The sequence below is a fragment of the Perissodus microlepis genome, chromosome 4, assembly GCF_051167445.1.
Source record: "Perissodus microlepis isolate ML-2025 ecotype Zambia chromosome 4, ASM5116744v1, whole genome shotgun sequence".
Lineage (NCBI taxonomy): Eukaryota > Metazoa > Chordata > Actinopteri > Cichliformes > Cichlidae > Perissodus > Perissodus microlepis.
Window position 1 is genome coordinate 21,746,778 of NC_140464.1, and position 15,838 is coordinate 21,762,615.

Genomic DNA, 15,838 nt, shown 5'->3' on the forward strand with positions numbered 1-15,838 from the left:
AAACAATGAAATGATTTTCAATGTGAAAAGGTGGAGAGCAGGAACAATGAGAACTAAAAAAGAAACAAAGGGCTTTGGAACCAAGAGGCAGCAGGAGGACAGCTGCAGTTTAACAGCTTCAACTCACTGACAGGAAACAACATGAGAAATATAATCATCCTCAACTCATCTGCTCCACTGACACCTTCAACAGCAACACCTTCACATCATCCCCAGTTTGGATAAATGGAAACATCCTGTGAGCGAAAGTGTGTGTGAAGGTGTGTATGTGTGTGTTAGTATTGGGCCCAGAGAACGACAGCTTTCCTCTGTTCCAGTCCAGATTCACTCTGATCCTCTGGAGCTTCTTCTGAACTGAGAGAGCAGTGAATCCAGCTGATGGTGAGCGTGTTGAGTATTTACCTAAACAGCCCACTACTCCCCAAAACCCAGACTCTGTGTTTCCCTTCCTGTTGATGTGATCAGGGGCTGCACTGATGCTGATGTTGCTGGCACCTTTAAAAACTGTCATTGCTGCCCCAAAAAGCTCATCCGTGGATAAACGATGCTTGACATACAGATTTTTCTGCTATTCCCGGCAGTGGCTGTTCTATCTTGTAAGAATACTCTATTTATAGATATTCCAGCATTATTAGTATGTTTCAATCGGGGAGCAAGTAATCATTAATATTGCTACTACTGTTAATATTGGTTAAGATTTATGTCAATATTGATTAATGTTAAGACCTGGTTTTTTGAGGCTAGCAGATGTTAATGTTAATATTAAACTATAAGGACACGCACTACTATATTATTGTTGATTTCTTTTTTTTCCTTTTTCTTTTTTTTTTCTTTTTGTTTGTTTGGTTTTGGGGTTTTTTGTATGGGTCAATTCATTTTCTTTGTAACATTCATTTTTTACATTATTAAAAAAAGAAGAGAGGAAAAAAAATAAAAACGAAAACATTTTCTATAAAAGTGTTTCACACTCCATTTATTTTTCCTACATGATGAATGTGAATAAAACCTACTCGACAAAGCATTATAGGCCTATCTCTAAGCTCCTATTACTGTCAAAAATTCTGGAAAAAGCAGTTGCAGATCAACTTACTGCTTTTTTAGAAAAACATGACAAATTTCAGTCTGGTTTCCGTAAGTGTCACTCAACAGAAACCGCATTAATTAAGGTCTCTAGTGTTTGCAAGAGGGTCTGCAGAGGAGAGACACTGCATGGTGAAACAACCTTAAACTTAAACTTCTTTCTTTGTCTCTATAAAATGCTAGTGTACAAGCATCTGATTGTGTATTAGAGAAACATTTGGCTCAAAGACACTCAGTAATCTCCTATTACAGCTACGCTAGGAAATCACACACTAACCGGCAGGTCCAGGTGATGGCGAGGGCAAACAGAAAAACTGGGACTGGGACAATCGCCCAACAACCGTGTGAGATTGAACCTCCACCTCTTCTGACTTCAAGGTTTGGGGATGAAGGAACGCAGCTGTTTGGACTGAGTGTACTGAAACAAACAATAAATGATATACAGACAGGGATGTCATACATGCATCTTACATGCAGTGTATAATGAATAACGCCATAATGAATAATGAAGTTACATGTAAAATTATTAGACTGATAGAAAAGTATTATACAAAGATTTTCCATGATTGAATTCTTTTGAAAAAAGAAACAAAGAAAACAAATCATCATCCTTGAGAGTGAGAGGAAGATCATGCATCTAGGCCAGACAATGTGGTACACATGTACATATTTTAATAAATAACCATCAGATCCTAAAACATAAAAATATTTGCATATGTGAGAAAGAGATGCCAGAAAATCTTTTTTTTCCCATGCCATGACACTGACCGTGGATTCTGGCGAAGCTCTTAATGATGATGGCGCATCCTTCCAGGTGTCGCGGCTCTTGGGCAGCGTGCTCTCTGCTGGATCCCTCTCCATAGTTCTCGTCACCAACTACCACCCAGCTCGCTCCGTTAGCCTGTAACGTAAAAGGAATATCTGAGGAACATTTTTAACTGCATCTGCTCTTAAAGCCCTGAGCCGAAAATGGAGAAATAGTCTGTTAGAAAAAGATGAAACATCAAAAGGAAGGTGTGCAAATTCAATCAATCTTAACCTGACGCGGTCTCGCATCACATTTACCTTGTAGTAGCGAGCCACATCTGACACCCCACCATACTCTCCCGTCAGCTGGTTCTTGATCTTGTTGACGGCGGCGTTCTCGATGTTGACCGCACCGATCAGCAGATTGTTGGAGATGTTGTTCAGGTGGCCGCGAAATTTCAGCTAGGGCCTGAAGTTAACAGTTAAGTTTTCAGTCAAAATGGAGCTTATGAGATATTCTACCAGGTTTACAAGGATCACTTCATTGTGATAGTTTGGACTGTCATGTCCTCTAGGTCTTTTCCATTCCACTTGTTGAATGGCTCCAGCAGCTGCAGGCGCTTAGTGGAAGGATTTACATCTACCTGAACATTATCAAATAAGGGAGAGAAATAAAGGCTCTATGTATTTACAAAATATAGTGAGTCAAACAGGATTTGTCAGATCTTCGTAGACTGGGTTCTGTATCTGAAAAGAGTTATCACCTTGACTGAGCTGCTCTCAGCAGGGGGGTGCTGGTAGGTGTCCTGGTCTGGGTCAAAGTCTCTGGAGGAGCGCTAGTGGGGGGCTCCAGCTTGAACTTCTCCCCATTGGAGCAGTCAGGTAGTCATTTTCAGGGTTGAAGCTGAGGGTCTCGGCGAGGGCCAGGGCAGTGACTATCTACATAAAGTAACACAATGGGTCGACAGGTATAAGTGACATTTTTTAAGGTCACAAATATTCAGAGAAAGCCCATGTGTGGTCCCTGTAACTTCTTTCCTCAGGAGAAGTGACAAAAGTATTAGTGGCTGGGTTAGCATCGTTCCTGGCAGTGAGGTTCCTGTTGAAAGTTAATACAGTATTTTGTTACATTTCATTCTACACTGACCGGCCACTTTGTAAGGTGCACTTGTCTAACTCTTATTATTATTATTTAATGATGTATTTGTCATGGTCCTGGGTCATTTTGAGCCAGCGTTTTGTGTTAATTCTGATTTTGTATTTGTTTTTAGGGTTGGTTTTGGTGTTTAGTGTTTTATCATCCCTACCTGTGTCTTTCCTCTGTGCTCTGTTCGTCTCCCCGGGTTTTGTGTTGTAAAACAGTCTGTGAGTTTCCTGTTTTACTTTGTAGGTCTGTGTCTCGTTATGCTCTGAGCCTGGTTCTGTCGGAGGTTTCTTCCTGTTAAAAGGGAATTTTTCCTTCCCACTGTCATCAAAGTGCTTGCTTATAGGGGGTCATATGATTGTTGGGTTTTTCTCTGTATGTATTATTGTAGGGTCTGCCTTACAATATAAAGCGCCTTGAGGCGACTGTTGTTGTGATTTGGCACTGTATAAATAAAATTGAATTGAATTGAACTTTTACGTTTTTCTCAATCACTTTGGCACACTCCTCACAGCAGAAAAGTCAATCTCACCGCACAGATTCACTTGTGCAAAAGACACAACAACAATCAAAGCCTTTTTCACATTTGGCAAAACATGAGTAGTCAGTCAATGATTCAATTCTGTGATGAATGAATAGAAACTTTTCAGCACCCTTTAAAGACTCATTGAGTCATCAAAATATTTAGTGTTTTTCTCAAAAACTTACTGACTTGGGAAAGAGTTCCTGAAAAAACGAAGACCTGATGTAGAGTAAAAAGTGTTCAGACACAAAAATGAAATGTAAAGTATTATTTTGGAAACAAAATACAAAACAAAATTACCTTAATGGAGAAAGCAAAATGATACCTGTGAAACTATACGTGTCAGAAAACAGACAAAGAAAATGCATACAGTCTGAGACCATAGCACCATCTACTGTATAGTTCGGTATAGTCACGCTGTACAATCAGCACCTATTTTATTAGGCACAGCCTGTTCCACTGCTCGCTACAGTAATGCAAATATTAAATTAGCCAATCATGAGTCAGAAACTCAAAGCATTACAGGATACAGACATTGTCAAAAATAATAAACCTCTGACAGCATGTTACTGTATTTACTCTTTCGTCCATATTTGAAAAAAGTTTGAAGTAATTTGATTTAAAACACAAATGCAATGCTGGACACTATTCAGCAAGGTGGGTGGTTAAGAGTGAAAACAGAAGGTAGCACCCCCCTCCCAATATCTGAGGGTGCGGGCACAGCTGCTACTTCATACATCAGTTTTATGGTGTCAACAATCCAGAGAGGATGCTGTTGTTTGGAGAGCGTTTCCCTTGTTCTATCCAAGGAGCTGCTCTGTGCGCCTGAAGCTCTGTATTGCCGTTATGTGCAGCCACAGTGATCCAACCGGCAAATGAGCCCTTTTGTCCCACTCTGATTGAAATGGATGCTCTATGGGCTCATTTCCTGACAAGGCCTTGGGGAAAACAACTTTTGTCCGCATACGGCTGACAAAGACGATACACACCTCATTCACCAGCTTATTATCCATAACTGCTAAAAGAAAAGCACTATGCTTGGACCTCTCTCTCTGGGGCATTCCTGTCCTGGTCTCAAAGGGTGACTTTTCTAAGACTTGCTAAACCAATGGGAGGCCACATGTTGCAGCACGCCTCACGCTGAGCCTCATACAATCTGTGTCACCAAGAAATGTGCATTGACTAACTTGTCATCAGTTTGGTAATAATATACAAATACAGCTATCACATGAACCTTTAGTGTTGAAGTTGCTCGGCTGGCTTCAACAGGGTTCCCTCAAATGCCACAGTGTGTCATGCAAAAGGGAAGAGACTTTCCCTGTGCCATGAAGAGAATCAAACTCAACACCTCTGATTCAGCATCCTTGCTCAAGTCCTTGCATTTTACAGGGTATTAAAATCAGTCAGTAACAGCTGTGATACTTTTCCAGCCAGCTAGTACAAAAAGTCCATTCTTCTCTGGGTCTCCATTCAGCAGACAGAGAAGAGTCGAAAACCAGATCACTCACTGCCACTTGTGCTCCTTTAAGGCAGCAAACTCGCTATATTCTATTCATTATACCAATTAATAACACCAGTGGTAAACAAAAACACTACTTTAAAACAACTCAGTGCAAATAGGCATGCATGTTCATTTTCTTTCAACTCACAACAACAACTCAACTTCCAAACCAAAACACCAACACAAAGGAGTGTGAGTTTAGACAGCAGCAGTTAGCTAATCACATAGAACTGTAATCTTTGACATTTGTTTACCAAGTGAACAGCTTTAACATTTAAGCAGCTGCAACTGTTAGTGCAAACACTGTGTATTTATAAGGAAAGAGCTTCAGGTCTCCAGATCTACTAGCTAACAAAAGACACATTACGCTTTCACCTGCTTCTCTGCTTCAACAGCAACAATGTTCCTCTTACGTCAGAGGCACAGCTACAGCAAGTGTAGAGCTAAGCAGCCTCACCAGCGTAACCAGTGTTGCTCTTTTAGCTTTGAATGTTTTAACTTAAATACATTAACAACTTGTGTAATAATTCTAACAAAAGGTTTCTACTTTTATCTGTTTGTAACCCTGGGCTACACAACATCCATAAACAACATGTATCCATTCAATATCAATCCAACCAACAAACCTGCATTAACCCAACCATCCATAAAGCCAGCAACCATCCCGCCAACATGCATCAACCCAAAACTCCAACCAGACAGCATGCATCATAGTAAGACTAGGTGGACTGCTGTGGATTCATTTGGATCTTACTCTGCACAGCTGCAGAACACTGTTGATGCAGCTCTCGTCCTTTTCCACCTTATTCCTGAAAAGGCTTGTTTGTTTCTTGTCAGCAGGGTCGATGTCCTTGGGCCACCCCACCCCCCCTCCACTTGGTTTACTCCACAGCTTCTTGTCTCGTGAAGTTTTGTGTTCACCTGAAAACAACAAGTAGCACCTGAGATTCACACAGACAGGCAATTCACACAGTGCACTGTTAATCAGGAGGTAGAGCAGGTCACTAATCAGAAGGTTGGTGGTTCAGTCCTTGGCTGCATCCCTTGGGCAAGATACTGAACCCTGAATTGCTTTCTGATGCATTCATCAGAGTGTGATAAAAAAACACAGAAAAGTTGCTTTTATGAATGGGTGAATGAGACATGTTCTGTATATAAGAACCAGTCTCTTTACTATGTATGTAATTTCAACCCTTTTGGCAATCCAGTTCAAGCTGTGTGTAGGTGATCAGTTACTGCAGGAGCGTCACACTCATTTTAGTTCATGGACTGCTTCTAGCTTGATTTATCCTAGCCCAATACTAATAAGATAATAATAATGAATACTGTATTGATCCCCGAGGGAAAATCCCTCTCTGCATTTAACCCATTCACTCAGAGAAGGAGTGGGAAGCCACTGGGCACCCAAAGAGCAGTGCGTAGAGACAGCACCTTGCTCAGGGGTACCTCGGGGGAGCCGTTCAGTGGATTCGAACCCCCAACCTTCCAATCATAGGGCCACCACTGTACCTACTGAGCTATCCCTGCCCATAACTCTAGAGTATTCACATTTCTCTGTGTAAAAGCGGCTGATCTGACAGTGTCCACAACTCATAAATAATTTCTAAAACTCAGCAATAGCCTGAGATGTCTTCAGAAAAATAAAACATCTCCATTTCTACAAACTACAAAGAAACGCTGCAGTAAAAATTAGAGAAAACAATCAGCATGGCTCCTCAGGCTCACAGTCTATGATGGGGCAGGCAATTAATTCTCCCAAGGGCCCACATAAGAAACTGGGACTGGGAAGTTCTGGCAGATCACGGTCACATATTCTAGTCTTGTATCTCTATTCAAACTTTTTGGAATGAAGTTTAAGTAATAAGTTACTTAAGTGGCAGGTAATTTCAGACTGACATAAGTCATTTCAGTCTGCATGCATCAAGACCCTTCAGATTCATACAATTTTGTTTTTAACGTTTTCTGTAATAATTATTTTATTATTTGATTTTGATAATTTAGTTGATAATTATCCCATGATCTCTTGGGAGTGAGGCTCACCTCGTGCTCTGACATCTCCACACCTGTCTGCGTGGCCAGGTCCCGGTGGCTCTTCTGGCTGAAGTTGAGGGCCAGGCTTGGGTCCGGGTGGATGTCCACCAGCAGCTCAGCAGGCGAATCCGAAAACTGACACTGACGGCCAAACTCGCAGCGGTGCTTGGAGTAAGCATAAGTGTTTTCCATGCTGCCATGAAAACACAGAAGAGCCTGCTCTGTACTTGATTCTCTTAAGTACAGAGGTGGGAAGTGACGAAATACAAATATTTTGTTACTGTACTTACTTATAGTAACTTACTTAATGTGGCCGGGGTGTGTGATCTTTCTTCCCCTTCTGTGTATTTAGTAACGGTGGAGCCGGAGGAGCGGATTGGTTGCAGCAGCTAAGGTGTGCCTGTTTCCTGCGTCTGAGTACCGAAAACAACAGTATCAGCTGCTGAGTATTCAATAAAAGCCACACTGAGCACGCAAAGATTGTGTGTGTTGGGTCGATTTCTTCACACTTAGCAGAATTTAAAGACATCTGTATTTTACTTGAGTAGTTTTTTCTCACTACTTTTTACTCTTACTCCATACATTTTTAAACAAATATTTGTACTTTCTGCTCCTTACATTTTCAAAGAGGCCTCTTTTGTTTTAATGCATTTCGGAGGAGTTATTATTTCACATTACTATTAGCCTCCAAAAATCTTTGTTTATTATGCAGCAGCCTATATTATAGGATAATGAGAGATGATTTCTGCCAAAGTAAGGGGTTAAAGTGGAGCAGTGTTTTGTTGAGGTTTGTTTCTTCATTTTGTTTTTGCCACAACACCAGAACGGAAGTGCAGGTAATAATAATAATAATAATGGATTGCATTTATAGAACGCTTTTCGAGATCCTCAAAGCGCTTTACAATTCCACTATTCATTCACTCACTGGTGGAGGCAAGCTACAGTTGTAGCCACAGCTGCCCTGGGGCAGAGTGACAGAAGCGAGGCTGCCATATCGCGCCATCGGCCCCTCTGGCCATCACCAGTAGGCAGTAGGTGAAGTGTCTTGCCCAAGGACACAATGTAATCTTTCATAAAACTACTAAGGTAAAAGCAAGGTTATTCTTTTTTCCCTCTCTTTTGTCTTTGAAATCAGTTTAACTTTAAGAAGACTTGTCATGTGAGTTTAAATGTCAAACTTGTATTTTTATGGTCATAAAAATAAAACAGTACAGCACTGAGAGTTTTTTACTCACCACAGTAGTCAGCTAAGTGGAATGAGGGCGGTTGGCGCAGCAATGGGAAGTAATGAGTTGACAGTTAGTATCAGCGAGTGAGTGACATACAGAGAGAGAGTGGGACTGGCATCAAATGAACTGTTTTGTAGTCTATTCCATGTATCTGCTGAGAAAGCTCAAATCTCAAATACTGTATCGAATCATTGGTTTACTTTGTGGTAATAGTGGTAGTAGTGCCACCTAAAGTCAGCTTTACAAATGACACTAAAGTTTATTATGTGATAAAAAAAAAATTGAATTCTTTTTTTAGAAAAGAAATTAATCAAAAAAGTTTAAGACACCACTTAATACAGATACAAAAACCTGGCTAGGTCTCACGTTGATTAAAAAATTCCCTTTTACAATTGTCTACTTGTTATATCTCTAGCTCTGTTCTGCTGAGCATGTGCCACTCCTGCATAAAAAAAATAAGTTTTTTGACTGACTGTAACTTTTTTACTGGGGAAAATAACTTTGAACCTACAATGAAACTTGTAAGATTATGATGTCAAATTTCTTAGAAAGGGCCCTGCAAGGGAGAGATCATTGCCACTATCTGCACTAGTGATGTGTCGGTCGCGAACGAAACAAATCTTAGAGCCAGATCTTTGAAGTGAATTTCCCCGTACCTCCCTGCATATCTGTTTCTGGTTAGTTTCTGTTAGTTTTTCCCAGTTTAGGTTTTCTTAGTTTCATGTTCACCCTCACCATTGCTGTTGTATCCTCTTTTGGTTTAAAAAACTCACTTGCACCACAGCTGCCGCATTTTGGGTCGTAAATAATTCTCACACGGCTTGCCCCGGCAACCCGTGACAGAAAGCTGAAAATTTAAATAGTTAAAAGTTAAAATGTAAATAGTTTTTGTATTTTTTGTATTGTAGTTTTTGTAACACTGCTCATGTAAAAAAAAGTGGAACAACTAAGGTTTTAAAAGCTGTAGAAGCTTTACAGTTATATTTTATTACATCGGTTGAACACAGAAACATAAAAAACAACCCTAATGAGACTCATGAGACTCATTTTTCATTTATATTAAGAACAAAGGAATTTCACTGATTATTACTCTGAGGACAGCCTGCGTTCCCCCTAGCTGCACAGAAAATGGGCAAAAACTTTTATCTGGTAGGACCAGCGACTTTAAAAAGCCACAAGCCTCTTTAGTAAGCTGCAGAACACAGCTTTTGTTTATCACTAAAGCTTTACATGCAGGTCAATTTGTGGCACAACAAAAACCGGTTCACATGACCACTCCACATCCTTATAAGCCTCTTAAGAATTAAACTAATGTCTCAATATTGTGCATTTTTTAATTGTCTCCTTTCTATCCTCTGTCTTCAGCAGAGTGTCGTTCTTCAGTCATAAATAATGAAGGGATACAGCTCTCGCCAAACTACCCAATGAACAATGAACAACCACAAGTGCATCTACAGCATCAAGGTCATAGATCTTAACGCTTCAGAATATGCATGACATGAGTTTTTATTGAGAAAAATAATGGCTATTGATCATTGCAAGTATTTAAGAGATGTCAAATGTATTACCAGTCTTCAAACCTTTGTGGGAGCTGGGAAAGGAATCAACATCTCTGCAAGAACCTTTCATCTTGCCCAGGGTGATATACTCAAAGTAAACTCACGCACACATTTGGTCTTTGCCCTTGACAGAAGGATACAAACTGGTGTACTCAAGTAAGTTAGCAGTGAACACCACCGTTTAGTATAGAGCGAAGGCCTAATCTGTTTCTCCAAGACTTCATTGAAGATTCATTCAGGAGGTGACAAAAACCCCCACAACAACATTTCAGGTTCCACTTGCCTCATTTAAGGTCAGAGTTCATGAAATGGAAGTTTTAGAGTGGCCTAGCATATTTGGTATTGACTCTGCCAGTATCTTTGTCTAATCTTTGAATTTTCTTTGGGATTATCTGGGGCAGATGTACATACATTCTAGCAGTATGCCTCAAATTATTCACCAGTTAGATGCCTCATGACAACTGCTGATTTCTGACAAATGCAACAGGCTCACTAGAACAGTTTAACTCTAAATGGATGGATGGATCACAGAAGGAAATATGAAATTTTCCACTGAACCGATCACAAGAAAAATGTCACGTTTGATTAACAAAGCTTTCAGCGTAGGACGACGCGGTAAAGATGTGTTTTGATGTTCACCAAAGCACACCCACATTTGGCAGTGCCCTCTTAGACGCACAGTTGGAATTCTAATTGTTTAAATGGTGTCATGAAGGGTAATTGCTTAGTATTATTCACTTTGAAGTGTCAGGATCCTGGGTCTCCTGACCCAGTGTTGAGTTTCTTGTATCTCAGTGTTTTTGTACTATGATGTATGTTCTAAGTTCTCTTTGTTGCCCCAGTTTATTCTATAGAGTCTAGTGTCTTGGGTTTCTTGTATTCTGTTTAGTTTTCTGAGTATTTAGTAGCTGCCCTCTGTGCCTCCTTTATGTTGATCTCTGTGTTTCTTTGTTGCTCTGTCTCTCCTGTCAGCTGTATCTCCTAGTCCAGTCTGCGTCTCTGTGTTACATTTCCTGTTTTACTTTAAAGGTCTGTGTCCTACGTGAATATATTGTGTTTCGCTTCCCTTGGCTCTCGTTATGTCTGATTTCTCCTACCTGTGCTCCCCTTCTGTGTCTCATTCCCCTCGTTATTTCCCAGTGTATTTAAGGACACGCTGAAGAGATTATATCTCTCGGCTGGCCTGAAAACACCTTTGTGGAGGTGGCTGAGGAGCAGGAGGTCCGGGCTTCTCTGCTTAAGCTGCTTCCCCTGCAACCTGGTCCTGGATAAGTGGAAGAAGATGGATGGATGTTTTCAGTTTACCTCTCTATTGTTGCTTTAGCGGTGGCTTCTGGAGAAAGTCTCTCTTGGATCAGAATACCAACTTTTGTCTCTGTTATCAATCTGACCATTAATCTGCATTCAAAGAACAAATTAGGGCTTTACTCGTGTTGCCAGCTCACATGAAAGGCATTTTAAGGGCTTTTATTGTGAAGCAAACACAAACTTCACCAACTATACCGATTATTGACCAACTTTTTCTTTCTCTGTGCCAAGCTGAGCTTTGCTACAGTAGTAAAGCGCCCTTTAGAGCGCTCTCACCTTAAGCATAACCAGGTAGTCGTCATGACGCTGTATCTTGAGGATATTTGACAAAGCTGTAACTCCTGCTTTGAAATCTGGAGAAACCTGGAAAAAAGAAACACATTGTGGTTTTAACTCTTATCCTGTGAAGATTTAAAGAGGGAAAGAAGAAAGAATGCCAGAACGAAGCTCAAGTCAGAGTTTTACTTACTCTTGAGGTTAACCAGAGGGTCCACGGCTTTATCGCAGTTACTGGAAGCTGCCAGGGGCTGACAGTTTTTGTACTTCTCCACTGTGAAGAGACACACAAAACACGCCACTGATGAACAGACTGACTTGCACTACATCAACGGGGGAGCTCACACTAACGAGTACAAGGGTAACAATTTGTTGTTCTTATTCTGCAATAAAAGGAAACATATGAGCTGACACTTAGCAAACAGTGTTCCTTTTGTAATGTCTCCATCTCCTGGTCATCATTGGAATTTCAACTAGTGACACAGATTAAAGAGACAGAAATTGTTTGTTCTATTGACACCAATAAAACAAGAAATGTCTTCATGTAACCTGTTATATGCACGCAACTGAAAGGGACACAATAATAATTGGTGATACTTTTTTCCATACAAATGACTGGCCAGTAGGTGGCAGTTTTGTACACATCATTACTTATCCTGACCATAACCTGCTAAAACACAGATTAGGTGTGGGGCACATAACCGTGTTGATGTGAACCCCCTCTGCAAACCTGTAAATCCAGGTCAACCCTCAGGATATCTCACTAAACCTCTGCTCTGTAGCACAGCTCTCTGCACGTACTGCATTCAATTCAGCTTTTTTGATATAGCGTCCTCTTTTCGAGATAGATGATAGATGTCCGGGTTTTCCTACCCATATGTGTGACGTCATCCCTGAGCTGCTGCTTTGTGAGTTGTTGTTCCGCGCTCACAGACGGGACAGAGCTGCAAAAGAAATTTCCCTCGTACCGTCCCGGTACTGGTCATTTTTCTTATTCAGACTAGGCCTTATTTCTGTACCATTATTTAATTCCACTGGCTTTAAGTTATTATTAATTTTTTTTTGCCCTTGTTGACTTGTAAAAGCCTATATGACATTTTTTTGTTTCACCATTCACTAACGGCACCGAGAAGGCATCGTTTAAATGTTTAAAATTATCTTTTTTTCTTCAAGAAAACAGTATTATTAAAGTTTATCATGACTGGGCCGAGTGTCCTCTTTTTTGGAAATCAAAATATGGTCATCCTACGTGTGTGTGTGTTTATTTCGTGTAAACTGCACATTTCTAATTTATTAATTTATTGCACAGATAAACTACTTCATCTAAACACTAATCAAAACTAGCTAAAATTATTAAAAGTGTCGAACATAAGCAGCTTGTACATTGCTGTTTTTGTAAAGATACCTGTGTCTCACATGGAACATACATGTTCTATTAATCTGGCAGCTCTCAGTCTCCATACAGACAGGACACGTTGCAGCGTAATTGCAGACAGGTGCGTGGGCCTGAGCTCCGCCCAGGCAGAATGACGAGTGGAAGAAAGCAGCAACACAATAAACATATGTAGCCTTGCGGAGCCGGCCGGGCAGACACCGAGACCATGACAGAGTGCAAAACTTTTATACTTGACAACTGTTAAGAGTTCAAATATTGAGGAAGGAGAGTAAAAACAACCATGGTCCAGAAGAGCTTGGTCAAACAATTGATTTTAATGAACACACGTGTGGGGGGACCAGCGCCGTACGCAGACAGCGCTGATCTCCGACTAATCAAAGCATAAGCAGATATTTTATACCATCAGGGCTTGAATTTAATGACGCCCCTTCAACGTCACAGATACATTTCATACATAGGTTCCCAGACCACAATGACTTTTAACACAGTTTAAAAGAACATTGTCTCTAGCTTCATGGCAGATGTTTCCTGTCAACCTTTTGACTGCCGCTTCTCCAAAACCACAGTCCATGTTCTGCAGTGAGATAGCACTTCTGCACGCCCGCAGTTGCAAGCAAACATGATTAACCTCTCACCTATAAATGAACCCACTAACTGTATGTGTGTCTCGTCCTTAAATGCTCTCTCATCTCACCCGTTGCACTTCTGACCTTTCACCAGAACAGAGGCTCATCCTTACATGTAATAACCTAACCGGAAACCCGAAAGACAAAACGCCAAAACACAGACTTAACAATGTGGTGTATGCTGTACAGTGCAGCGAGGAATGCCCAGACCTCTACATTGGAGAGACCAAACAGCCACTTCACAAGCGCATGGCACAACACAGAAGAGCCACCTCCACAGGACAAGACTCAGCAGTCCATCTGCATCTTAAGGATAAAGGACACTCTTTCGAGGATGCCAATGTTCACATTTTGGACAGAGAGGACAGATGGTTTGAAAGAGGAGTGAAAGAAGCCATCTATGTCCACTGTGAGCGACCATCTTTGAACAGAGGCGGGGGTTTACGACACCAACTCTCTGCCATCTATAATCCAGTTTTGAGATCCCTTCCCAGACGCCTTAACGCCCACTCACATCCTGGGCCATCTGACCTCAGGAATTCGCATGATAAGGTGGGGCCAGGTTTCACAATGAACACACCCGAAACTCTGGCTGATTGGGACCCACACCCAGTTTCACACCTTGGCTCAGGCGATTAGAGGATCATCAGGGGGTCCTTTTGTCCCTCTGTGGGGGGATACTCCCACTAGGTTTATATCTGGGACTCTCCACCATTTGACCTTAGAACTGAAGAAGCTTCTCGGATGAGAGGTGAAACGTCTTCAAGTAACTTAAAGAAGTCCAGACGCTTTTCTTTGCAAGCTCCTTTGACTACGATGACCTGGATGACTGAGAACCTTCACAGACATAAAAGCAAACCTGCAGTTTCCTGTCACTCTGACTTTGCACAGAGTGTACTCAGAATCAACAGAATCAGCACATACACACTTAAGATTATAACAAGCATCCAAAAGCATTTAAGATTATAGATTCAACTCAACAGTTTAAAGTGGTTATAACTGCACCTGTAATAAAGGCTAATTGGGTGCCAATATGTTTAAACATCTGAATGCAATATCAATGCTGTAGATTATATTATTAATGCAATGGTAATGATGATGATTATTAACAATAGCAGCAAAATAATTTCCCTGATCTCCACACTCCCTCTTTTGACCCTCTTTTCCTAAAAAGAGGGTCACTGCACTTTACTTGTTTCATTTCTCTGACATCCATCCTCTGGCTCAGCAAATCAGACAACAACCTCATGTCATCTAGGTGGTCCAATAATAAAATGCCAGCTCCCACTCGAGAACACTCCATGCGTAAGATTAGGTTTTTTCTGCGTCCCTCTCTTGTGGTCCATCATGCCTCGGGCCTCCAGGATCCTCACCCCCCTGTGGTGGCCGAGATCTTCTGCAAAGGAAACAAAACAGCTTTTCCTGCGCCTCCCTAACTTGTCATGTTTGGGACTCTTTAATCAAAAGCATGATCCTAATTATGTTCTTGACTTATTGACTTGTATTTATATATATATTCTTCAACGTTACTCATCATTTTAAAACTCTTAAAGCGCTGCTTTCACGTCCCTGCATATGTTTCCTATTGCTCGCCTTATCTGATCATCAACATCCTGTACACAAAACTGTCGCTGCTGCAAGTGCCTTAACTCTGATCTAAAGTCACCTTTCACAAGAAAATCATTATAAGCGCCTATTCTACTAAAAGATCCAAGAGAGAACAACCATTTTAATCAATTAAGTTTAAGCATATAAGCAATTACTCATGCATACATTTTATCATAGCTAAACGCTGCCTAAAAACAACTCCTGTGTGTTAACACTAACTTCATTTTAACACTCACATTTCCTATGTTATAACCTGTTTTTGGTATAGCCTTTTTATTTCATTTTGCTCCTTTTAATGTAACAATACCTTCTAATTCTAGTTTATCAGACTTAACCAAAATATATACTTTCCTTCCTTTGGTCCTTCTTTAAAGCAAGAAACTCCTATTCAGTTCCTCTTTTCTGTCACTTGTTACAGGGCCAGCTCAAGTTCAATTACAAGCTAAATGAATTTCAGGCCTCTGGCCTGACAGGTTTATGGATTCTATGTGTTTGTAAGCATGTGCGGCCTTCTATGCTCCAGTCACTTAGCACAATAGATTGTTTGGCGCGAATGTCCAGGCAAAGCTTTTGACCTTCATTTTAATAGACTGAGCCACAACTCCTTAATAAGCATCAAAATGCAATGTATATAAAATCATTTCTACGTATAAGCTCTCCCCTCTATCCTAAAAATAAATCTATGTAATAACATTATAACCACTTCTTCTAGAAATCAAAAAGAAATCAAACATTTTCTACTCCTACAACCTTCACTAGTTTTCCCCAAAGCATATCTTTTTGTCAAAGTGTCCCACAATTTCCCTCTAA

General features: G+C 40.7%; 1 protein-coding gene across 2 annotated transcripts; it reads right to left on the minus strand.

The window, feature by feature from the left end:
* Window positions 1–1,380: 1,380 nt before the first annotated feature.
* Window positions 1,381–8,596, minus strand: LOC146388888 (dynein axonemal intermediate chain 2-like). 2 transcript variants are annotated; one of them, XR_014800092.1, is made up of 6 exons: window positions 7,331–8,596; window positions 7,036–7,219; window positions 2,592–5,916; window positions 2,146–2,296; window positions 1,849–1,981; window positions 1,381–1,498 (listed from the first exon to the last, which is right to left on the minus strand). XR_014800092.1 is itself a non-coding variant. In XM_084926456.1 (6 exons), the coding sequence occupies exons 2-4, from the start codon at window positions 7,216–7,218 to the stop codon at window positions 2,763–2,765; spliced, it is 354 nt and encodes a 117-aa protein (XP_084782582.1). In that variant the 5' UTR covers window position 7,219; window positions 7,331–8,589; the 3' UTR covers window positions 1,381–1,498; window positions 1,849–1,981; window positions 2,146–2,762. The 2 variants fall into 2 exon arrangements, 1 of the variants encoding a protein (XP_084782582.1); XM_084926456.1 differs by having other exon boundaries at window positions 2,146–2,766; window positions 5,750–5,916; window positions 7,331–8,589.
* Between the last annotated feature and the right edge of the window lie 7,242 nt (window positions 8,597–15,838).